Below are 11913 nucleotides of genomic sequence, written 5' to 3'. Positions count from 1 at the left end.
ACGATCCAAAATTGAACGAGTCACGATGGCACCTAACAGAACCCACTAGGTAAGCCAATTATCCCTAAACACAATCCAAATGAGATTAACAGGAAATAAATGATGAAATAATTGAATGATTATACAATAACCTAAGGATTGGTAGTACAAGTCATGAGCTTCTAAGACTTAGAATTACAAAACTGATAGGAAAATGATACAACATTTGTTTAAAATGTACATACATAGAATCTCAAATCTAGAACTACCAAGAACAAGTGGTAGCTGTAATTGGAACGCAAGTACATCTTCAGTGCCAGCTCCGGCCATTCACAACAACATCAGCTCCAAGATCTGCATGCAAGGTGCAGAAGTGTAGTATAAGTACACCGATCCCATATACTCAATAAGTAGCAAACTTAACCTCAGGTTAAAAGTAGTGACGAGCTCATAAAACGGTTAGAGCACATTTACCTTGGCATTTAGCATGCAAAACTTAGTGCCTGGTGAGAGCTTTGGAGGTGCTACTGTGAGGTTTTGCCATTAGCTTGTGGATACACACACCACAGTTCTTTGGAAGGTTGATGATTTACTTGATGTAATAGATAGAATGCTCTTTGTAGTTAGTCGTAACTTTACTTCTTTTAGCTTTGGGTTTGGACATGTTGCAAAACATTGAATCCTATTTTGTTTTTGATTATATATATATATTAGCCACTAGGCACGCTGCTTAGTGGCATATTAATTTGCTAAAAAAATATTAACTCATTCGGAACCTTCAGGAGACAAACTATATATGCATTTCAATTATAAAACACAATGCGAACCTGCTCGCATAGTCAAAATTTCAAAAAGAGGTCACCTTGATCCGATATTGACCATGGTCAAACTCCAAATCCTTTAGTCTCTCAACCAATGATTCAAAACAACCCCGAGACCCTCGGGGCCCCATCCAATCATACCAACAAGTACAAATGCATTACCCAAACTTACCCAAAGTCTCAAAACACCTATGGGAACATCACAACAAAGAGTCGAGGCTCAAACTGAATATAATTTCTCTTAGGTTGTCAAATCTTCATTCCTTCGAAAGAGTGTCTGAATCAACTCACAGACTTTGGATTATTTCTAAACTATGCACACAAGTTCAATTCAGCTATATAGACCTATCCAAAGTCTTAGAGCACCAATTGGAGTCCAATAACGTCAAAGTCAACTCTTGGTTAAACTTATGAATTCTTAAGTTCTTCAAATTGCCAACTTTCGAGAAATAGAGTCGAATTCTTCTAGGAACCTCTAAAGCTTCGAACATACGTACAAGTCCAAAATCATCATAAGGACCTATCAGAATAATCAAAACCCAATTTCGATTTCGTTTATCCAAAAGTCAACTTTTGGTCAACTCTTCCAACTTAAAACTTCCAAATCGAGAGTTATTCTTCCTGTTCAATCTCGAACCACTCGAAAACTAAAATCGACCATACATGCAAGTCATAATACATCATATGAAGCTACTCAAAGTCTCAAACCACCGAACAGAATACTAAAGCTCAAAATGACTGGTCGGGTCATTATATTAGTAATTCTGTAGAAGCTCATATACTCAGTAACTTCAGTTCTGGAAGGTTTTAAATGGTTGTCTGTTTTAATTGTGTTATACATTACTGAGTTTTATCCTTTATTTATGATTTAAGGGAGCTTTATGCCTAATATTTGTTCCCTTATTTTCGTTAAGTGTTAGCTTATCTAGCAAGCAATGTTAGGCGTCATCACAATTCCTAAGTTGTGAATTTGGGCCGTGATAATATACCTCCTCATATACATAGTATATGTAAAATAATTGTAATTTAAAAAAAGTTTCTCATTGAGATATTGTCTCAACTTACCTCGGTTCAAGATAACCTTCCACTAGCTTTTCCATATTTGAAACCTACCGAATGGCTCTAATCTTTTCAGAAGAATACACAACTATGTCAAACAAGGCAATTTGACCAAATTTTATAATTTAAGCTTGATCAAGGCCAATCAAAATAGTTTACTTCGAGTTCCCATGGTCAAACTTCAAAATCAGAATCAAATCCGGCTACTCATAAACCCACAAGTCTAAATCTACACTTAGCTTTTTATTTAAAATAAATTAAGATGTTCAAATTATCAATTAGGTGATTTTAGGGTTTATGTCAAACTTACACAACTCACCCTTCAAATTCCATGTTTAGATGTTGAATCTAAAGGCAAATCCATGATATAAACTCAAAGTTGTATTTAAATCACCTACCCCCAAGCTTGTACATGGAATCCTTGCTCAAAACACCACAAAATCGAGCTGAAAGTCCTTAAAATGATGAAGAATGAAATAAAATCATTAAATAAGGCTATTTATAGGAAGTTGAAAATTTGCCTTGCACGATGGAGCTGCGGCGCACTTCCAAGCCCCTCAAAGCCAAAACAAAGGCACATCAACAATTCCCAATACATCATAAGGTTCTGTAAAAGTTCCGAAATACAAAATGGAGCACACATATTTAAAATAAGCGGCTGGGTTATTATTGATGAATTCCAGATGGACTATTATGATGATGAGAATTTAAACTAATTTCTGACTAATCTTCATTTTACTTTTTCCTCAATGCAATAGATATGATTTAATTCGGATCATTACCGTTAGTTCAACTATAAATTTTATTTTGCATTATTTCTCAAATTCGTATATTTATTTTAGAACCAATGGTAGTTCGATTCGAAACTTCTTACATGATCAAGCAAACCTTTCCTCTAACCTATTCTATAGAAAATTATAAGTTAGAAGGCACTTTCTTTGAATGTTGTTTTCTCCAAGATTTTTGTAAAGTATTAAAGACAAAAAGAAAGTTACATTTCTTTGCATAAATCAAACAAAAAGTTACTAAATTGAATAAATAGAAACCAAAAGGAGAATAATTAAGCCATATAGTTATGATAATGGTTTAGCATTTTAAAAAATCGAATGCCGAAAATAACGAACTGAAATTCTAAAAATTTACCAAACCAACCAATGAACACTCTTATCTCATTACTAGAAATCCGGAAAAAAGCGACCAAAGTTGGTTGTTTACAAGTCACAAAGCGATCAAAAAGCGTCCAAACTGGCTTGGTCGCTATTTTACTGGTCCCTTTACCCTAGAGACCAAAGTTGGTTGCTGAATATTTGGTCCCTTTACCCTAGAGACCAAAGTTGGTCGCTGATTAGCGACCAACTTTGGTCTCTAAGTTAAAAGGACCAAATATTCCGGGTAAACAATATACCGACCAACTTTGATCGCTTTAATGTTTTAATAATATAAATTAGCAATCAAAGTTGGTCTCTATATTTAAATTACGTTTTTTTAATTTATTATTATTCAAAATATAGCGACTAACTTTGGTCTATAAACAAAATATTATATTTTAAAATCTGGAAAATAGCGACCAAAGTTGGCCGCTTTTTTTTAAAACATAAGCGACCAAAGTTGTTCGCTTTTTAGGAAATCTAGGTTAATTAGTGACCAACCTTGGTCGCTATTGCCCAGGAAAAAAAAATTAAATAGAAAAGTGACCAAAGTTGGTCGCTTTTCTAGGTATAATTTTGGCAGAAATTGCCTGTTTTGGCAGCTACACCACCTGCCAGCACACCAAATTCCCTAAATAACAATATAATTCAATTCATAAACTACAATTTCAATACCAAAATCTCCACAACAACCCAACACCACCACAACCACCACCACCACCACAACAACAACAACACAATTCAAAAAACACATTAAAACCAACAAATTAAAGTTATAGAACTAACAAATTAAACTAAGTTAACGCTTATTACACCTAGTTCAAAATCGATTCTATTTGTATTGTTTAAAGTATATAAAAGTCAAGGAGTATTTTGTACAACATCATTATCATCACCGTCTGATGAACTTTCATCAACAAAACGGTATACAGAAGGGTCTACTTGTCGAGGACGAGAAGAACGATTATGGGGAGGACGGGAGGAACGAGCACGGGAAGGATGGAAGGAACGCTCACGTTCAAGTCGAGCTCTGGCGATGACTCACAAAACCAGGAAATCGGAAAAGCTCCAGAAGCTAGGAGAGATTTGAGCTGCTCTTGCATGCCCTGGTACTGAGCTTGCATGCCAATGTACTGAGCATCTCTAAGCTTTTCTCTTTCCTTGGCCACTTCTAGCTCGGATGTGAGCTTTGTCATAGTCTCCCGCATAGCGGAGAGGCTCTCCCCATCAAGTTGCTCGCCTTGCGAGGAAGTCCCCATTCCTTGCATTCCACACTTATAGCGATGAAATTTTTTAGTAGGAAGACCGTATACCTTCCCCATTTTTGAACCGCCAGCAGCCTCCGTCCACATTCTTTCAGCATCCTCGTCTGAAGGTTGGATTGGCTCGCCCGACTCATTAGGTAGCTGACTGCGTATGAATTCCTCCACGTCAGCTGTGAAGCGACCCTATAACAAAAAATTACATTGAATTAGTATTTCAAAATTTATATAAAAGTAAATCAAAATACTTAATGAAAAGTGAAAACTTACATGTACAGTCGAGGCTCAGCCCTCGACCCACCTTTCTTGATCCGTCTCTTTATTCTTCTTTACAATATGAGTCTCCTTGAATAGCTCATCTTGGTTTATTGGACGCCCCAACTTCTTTTCCTGAAAACTCATAAATTTTAGTTAATAAACAGAATAGATATACTTTGAAAATTAAAATAAATTAAGTAATTACGTACCAATCTTCTTTTTATTGTCCCTAGGCTGATTGCACCTCCAGTGTGCAAGGATCCTCCCTTCTCAAATGCGCGAGCTTTCTTTCCTTTTTCGCTCTTCTCTAAGAACTTTGCGGTAAGCCATTGCCTTTGCAAATCCTCCCATAAATTCTGAAGCAACCAGTCAGGCTTCTGGTTCAACTTTCTAGCTTTGGAGAAACTATGCGACAACCGCTTGCGAGCTTTGTGATTAAAATTTGCAGCCACTTCCGCACTATAGCGGTATTCCTCGTATTGTTTCTCGTCCGAGAATTCTTCTTTCTCACTAGTTTTAGCTTCATCAGTTGATTCTTCTTCCTCATTTTCTATAATTCTTACTTCATTTATATCAACTTCTTCCAATATGTGTTCAGGATGTTCCAAATTATTATCTAAAAGTTCATCCACTATTTGGTGAACACTGGAGATATCGTTTTGATATGCAATATCTAACACATTCTCGACTTCCACCCTACTTACAGACTTAGTTTTTATTACAACCCACCAATCAGACTTATTCCGCCGCAATGGATAAGGAGCATAATACACTTGCCTAACATTATGTGCAATTATGAAAGGATCATAGCGATCATACTCCCTTGTATGATTAACCTCAATTATGTTGTATTGATTGTGTACTCTTGTACCTCTTGTTGGATTTGGGTCAAATCACTTGCATCTAAAGAGTATCAATTTCTTAAATGGCCAACCTGTATATTCTAGTTCTATTATTTCTTTGAGCACACCATAATAATCAATATCTCCAACTTGGTTGTCATCACCACCTTGAACCCACACCCCGCTGTTGTTGCTATTTTTATTTTTTAGAGCAATCCTCTGTATGAAACTTATAACAATTCACAACGTACTTAGGCAAAAGTTCAATTCATATCCTAAAATGTCAATTTATAAACTAAAAGTTCAAATCATATCCTAAAATTACAATTTATAAACTAAAAGAGCAATCCTCTCTATGAAACTTATAACCATTCACAACGTACTTAGACAAAAGTTCAATTCATATCCTAAAATGTCAATTTATAAACTAAAAGTTCAATTCATATCCAAAAAGTTCAATTCATAAATTAAAAGTTCAAATCATATCCTAAAATTACAATTTATAAACTACAAGTCCAATTCATAAACTAAAATTCCAATACATAAACTAAAGTCCAATTCATATCCTAAAAGTTCAATTCATATCCTAAAATTTCAATTTGTAAACTAAAAGTCCAATTCATATCCAAAAAGTTCAATTCATAAATTAAAAGTTCAAATCATATCCTAAAATTACAATTTATAAACTACAAATCCAATTCATAAACTAAAATTCCAATACATAAACTAAAAGTCCAATTCATATCCAAAAAGTTCAATTCATAAATTAAAAGTTCAAATCATATCTTAAAATTACAATTTATAAACTATAAGTCCAATTCATAAACTAAAAGTCCAATTCATATCCTAAAGGTTCAATTCATATCAAGACAATATAAAGTATAATTCAAATCTAACTAAACTAAATTCAACACTAATTAAGATAATTAGTTAATAAAATTAATTAACAAAACTAATTTAAACAAGACCTAAACCCTAATCTTCAATAAAATACAATGTTCAAAGAATTGAAACACTAATTGAAAAAATAAACTACAATACATCAAATATTGTAACACACACAGTAAAAATAACAAAGATTGAAGGTTATAATTCTAACCTTGATTTTTTTTAGGTGGAGAAGGAGAGAGAGCGAGGGGCGGCAGTGGTGGTGGGGAAAATTTTGGGGAAGGAAATAAGAGAAGGGGAGGGGGGAGGAACCCATTTTTGCCTCTAGAATTAGGAAAAGCGATCAACTTTGGTCGCTATTTTTGGTCTATAAATAAGTTTTGACCGCTTGACCAAAAATAGCGACCACCGTTGGTCGCTATTTAAAAAAAAATTAAATTGAAAATAGCGACCAAAGTTGGTCACTATTTTAAAAAAAATTAATTTTTTTTTCTTTTTTGGTTTTTAAATATTATAAGCTATAAAAAAAATTATTTTTAGCTATAAATATTTATTTTATTTAACTACAATTATTATTAATTATTATTAACTATGTAATTACTTTTAATAGATTATAATAACATCTATATAAAGTAATTATTTAAGTTATATTTAAGTATATGAGTAATTTCACACACACGCATATACGAATAATTAATGAATTGATAAACCAATATAATATTATTCTATTAATTGATATAATAGTATTCATTATTTGTATTATAACAGAGTTAATGAATTACATTCATTCATCACTAGGTTATAAGTCGATGATCAATTATAACATATTAATTGATATAAGTCGAGACGTTTTGTTTTTAATATTCAATGATGCATCTGAGTAGGTTGTAAGTCGATGAATCAATTTACAAGTGTATGAATCCCTAAAATAACCCGACCATATGTTATTAGCGCTTCATGTTTATATATATATATATATATATATATATATATATATATATATATATATATATAGAGAGAGAGAGAGAGAGAGAGAGAGACATACAGACACTTCACTGTAATACTATAACATATATATAACTTGTTATAGTATATGTTAGTATGTGTATATATATAACACACACACTTCGTGCTGCTTTAACTACATATATAGCATGTTATAGTATATGATATTGTATTCATTATTTGTATTATAACAGAGTTAATGAATTATATTTCTCTTAGGGATTGATTGACTTGTCAAGATCCTAATTAGTATATATAATTTTTCATCAAATATATCTGTATGTAAATTGATTCATTGACTTATAACCTAGTTAGATGCATCGTTGAATATTTAAAACAAAATGTCTCAACCTATATCAATTAATCTGTTATAATTGATTCATCGACTTATAACCTAGTGATGAATGAATGTAATTTATTAATTCTGTTATAATACAAGTAATGAATACAATATCATATACTATAACATGCTATATATGTAGTTAAAGCAGCACGAAGTGTATGTGTTATATACACACACACACTATCATATACTATAACAAGTTATATATACGTTATAGTATTACAGTGAAGTGTCTGTGTGTGTATGTCTATATATATAACATGCTTCGTTGTACAATTTTAACTACATATATAGCATGTAGAGTATATTTTAGTGTATTCATCTCTTGTATTACAAAAGTGTTAACAGATTACATTTATATTATTTAGATAGTAAATATAAAAGTGATTTTTAATTTTGACCAATGTTGACCTGAAAAGAGACCAACTTTGGTCGCTAATTATCCAGAAATTAAAATTAGCGACCAAAGTTGGTCGCTAAATTTAAATCAGATTTATTTATATTTTATATAATATTTAAAATAATAATATAATTATTAAACATTAGAACTGGGTCCCAGATTAGTGATCAACGTTGGTCTCTATCTGCTTCCCCTTTCGTAAGCGACCAACTTTGGTCGCTGATTTTAAATTATATTTATTTATATTTCATAATTTTTTTTACATAATAATATAATTATTAAAATTTTATAACTGGTCCCAGATTAGCGAGCAAAGTTGGTCTCTATCTGCTTCCCCTTTCGTAAGTGACCAACTTTGGTCGCTAATTTTAAATTATACTTATTTATATTTTATAATTTTTTTTTAAATATAATAATATAATTATTAAAATTTTATAACTGGGTTCCACTTTAGCTACCAAAGTTGGTCGCTAATTTTAATTTTTCTTTGACCAAGCAAGTCTGACCAGTCCGGTCAACATTTTGACCACATTATCGACCAAAAAACGACCAACCTTGGTCGCTAATGTATTTAGAATAATTATTTAACAATTTTCTTCAATTTAGCAACAAACTTTGGTCGCTTTTCTTGACAGACCAATTTTGATCGTAAATTGTTGATCACTTTTTTCCGAATTTCTACTAGTGTCTAACATACTATCATAGGTTAAACGGAACCGACAGAGTAAAAATATTTACATTATTGCAAGGTTATATAACTACATACTTTTATTTTTTCTTTAACTTCTATACATTGATATTGATAGGTGAATTGATACTTTATTTTTATATCACGAAAATATGCAATTAACTAATATGATCAGTCTAACATGAATTAAGACATTTATTTATATTAGCTCCACAGAATCCATTTCCATGATATATAGGATTTAATGTGTTTTTTCTTTATTCCATGGTTGTTTCAAGAAGTCTCTTGCTATCTTTCCATTAGCACCTGCGGGGAAGAAGCCTCCAGGAACATGCTCATTGCCAGTGTCGTAGACAATCCTTAGAATCTCAGCAGGAGTTCTTGGATAAGAGAGAGAAAAATAATCTGTGGAGAGTATATTGCTTGTTGTACGGTTTTCGGCTCCAAGTCGAGGGGGAACAAAAAGGCCTTCATCTTTGATTCCACACATGCCTAATCGATTTCTTAGCTCTGAAATGCGAGCAGTAAATTCAGCTACGGTGTATGGATAAGGGAATACTATTTCAGCAGCTCTCTCGTACAAATAGGTACGGCAAACTGCATCTTGCCCTGCTTCAGGCCCCAACAGTCCTGCCAATACCTGTTAAATGGAGATTTATGAAAGTCAAGATGGCGAAGACAAATTAAGAATATTAATGTAAAATGGAGAATTTACTTTTCCATTCAACTTACTCGTTTAGATTTGTAGCCGTTGATGAAGGGATTTGCACCAACGTAGCCATTCAATCCAACATATGGGAGAACATAGCAGGATAGCATGTAGCTCAAGCTGTCTCTATAGGGATCAAATGGAGGCTCCAATTTGTATCCAAATGCTTCATCAAAGAATTTTGCAAAGTTTTGAGCACTTATATCCATAAAAGGTCTTGGAAATCCACCCACTGTATAAAAGATTGCCCTATACGTACAAAACCGCCAACAATGCATGTTTAGAGGAAACTCACATTCAGAATTAAAGAGGAATGGGGATCTAGTACTTGCGAACATGCATGCATGCTGCGTACCTTATATGACCAATTTCTTGGTTGGCAAACTCGTTGATAATATTATGGGTAACAAAATCAAGATTTGCTTTTTGGCCACCAATGGGAGGAGGTCCTCCCATAACAAGTTGTGGCGCAGTTACATCAAGACCATATCCATTGGCTGACCACAAGAAAAACTCTGCTTCCAAGAACTCTAAGTTGAGTGAAAATTGCAGCAACTCTACGTCCTCTTTGTACACTGCCAGCGAATGCCCTGGAAACTCCATTGGACAAATTGGATAAGAAAAAGAGACATAAAAGAGCCCACTTGAGACAATTAGAATGAGAAAATCTGAGATAAAAGCCATCTTTAATTTGAGTATAATGCTTGCCATTTGGTTCCATATTTATACTTGGATTTTCATAATAAGGAATATTTTAGACGTCTTCCATCTCCTTTAATTTTGAGTGTGGTCGGTAGATTATAAGACTCTTCTAGCTCTATAATTGGTGAATGTGACGTGAAAGTAAGTCCTTTTCCAATTATATTTACTTTTGAGGCCCTTCATGAGAAAGAAAAGCCTCGTCAATATTAGCATGAGTGACGTATAAACTTTCTACATGTTTAATTGAACAAGATTTGGCTGAATCAAGCTATGTACGTTCTAAAGTCAGCTTGCTAATAATTCTATGCTATATTGAGAAATGCTATATCTTTAGATGGCTAGAAGTCATCAACGTTTTAACATTTTTATGTCAACATTTTATGTTACTCATCTGCTGATTTAGCCTCCACTCAATTATATTTTGGTTTAATATCGCTCTAAATTGAGTCAATGTATTGGACCAAAAATACAAATTAACCTACTGGCGATAAAATATCACAATGAAACCAAAATGAAACAACAATTATAAAATTCTCAAAGCCAGTGGAACTGAGTCATAAGCTCTACTGATATATACTAAGAATCTCTAATACAATATTATTCGGAAATAAAAGAAACAGTAGCATAAAATCACTAGAAGGTGACTCCGAGTCACGAGCGCCAAGCAGGTATACCTTGAAGTCTCCGAAGCGCCTGAGTCAACTCACTGGCATCCGGCACGAGCAGAAGATTCTGGTTCTGCGCAAAAATGTGCAGAAGGGTAGCATGAGTACACCACAACGGTATCCAGTAAGTATTAAACCTAACATCGGTAAAGTAGCGATGAGGTCAGGTCAAAACACCTCCTAAACATAGAAACCTGTGCAAAATATTAATATAATTTAACAACGGAGAAGTAAAAGCAATCAAATAACAAATAAGCAATTTATCAATACCAGGCTAACAACGAAAATAAAAGCAGCAAAAGACAACAAAGAGGGTACATATAAGGACGGCTACTACAAAGAAGCTTACACCTTGGATCGTGAAATATCGTTTATTTGTTGAACTTTGTGAATTGCTTGAAAATTAGATACTCCAAATTCAGGGGTCAAAGAGTTTTGGTTCTAATCTGATAGGATATATCCCGAAGTAAAAAAGCTTCTACTAGCATTAAAATATCCTTTTCTAAAATATTCCAGTATCTTTGAAAAAAATAGAGGAATCATACCATCAGCATCGAAACTTTTGAGGAAGCACAGAAAATACAAATTTTTAATTTTCTCATCATTTACATCCTTAATAAGATCCTATCATAAATCTTTTTTTTTTTCCGCATCCGATATTTGATAATCATTAATAATATTCCTTCTTGTTCTTGGCAACGTAGACATGTGAAAAAAGGAACTATTTTATCTCCCTCTTGTAACCACAAAGCTCTAAATTTTTATTTCCAATAGATCTTTTCATCTCTATAAGCTGGAGATGATTCTTTCTTCAATCTCTTTAACTTATTTATACCAAAGTTATTGGGATTACTTTTAAGTTCTTCTATTCTCTTCTTAATACCCAATAATTCTTTTCTTAGAGTTGTCATTTCCCCCTCTTAGCTATCGAATATAAGGCAGGACATACATACAAAAAGAATTTAAAAAAATAGGAGGAAAAAGATATATGTGAAACAAAATAATTACAAGAGAAGCAATCCTCTTAATCGGAAAAGAAATTATGTTCCAACTCTCATTATATAAAGAGCAAAATATATAATGTCCATAAATCCTCTTTTGGCGCTGCAATTAAATGTTAAAATTATTCATAAGGCGCCTAGCC

General features: G+C 33.0%; 1 protein-coding gene across 1 annotated transcript; it reads right to left on the bottom strand.

Annotated features, from left to right (window-relative positions):
- Window positions 1-8769: 8769 nt before the first annotated feature.
- On the bottom strand, window positions 8770-11544 carry LOC104247942 (ferritin-like catalase Nec2). The gene is made up of 5 exons (XM_009804105.2): window positions 11315-11544; window positions 10779-10842; window positions 9758-9992; window positions 9426-9651; window positions 8770-9333 (listed from the first exon to the last, which is right to left on the bottom strand). Exons 1-5 carry the CDS (start codon window positions 11372-11374, stop codon window positions 8935-8937), a joined length of 984 nt encoding a protein of 327 aa, XP_009802407.2. The 5' UTR covers window positions 11375-11544; the 3' UTR covers window positions 8770-8934.
- Window positions 11545-11913: the final 369 nt, after the last annotated feature.

This window comes from Nicotiana sylvestris, chromosome 10, assembly GCF_000393655.2.
Source record: "Nicotiana sylvestris chromosome 10, ASM39365v2, whole genome shotgun sequence".
NCBI lineage: Eukaryota > Viridiplantae > Streptophyta > Magnoliopsida > Solanales > Solanaceae > Nicotiana > Nicotiana sylvestris.
The sequence above is the reverse complement of the archived record's forward strand: the minus strand, read 5'-3'. Positions and strand labels throughout refer to the sequence as shown.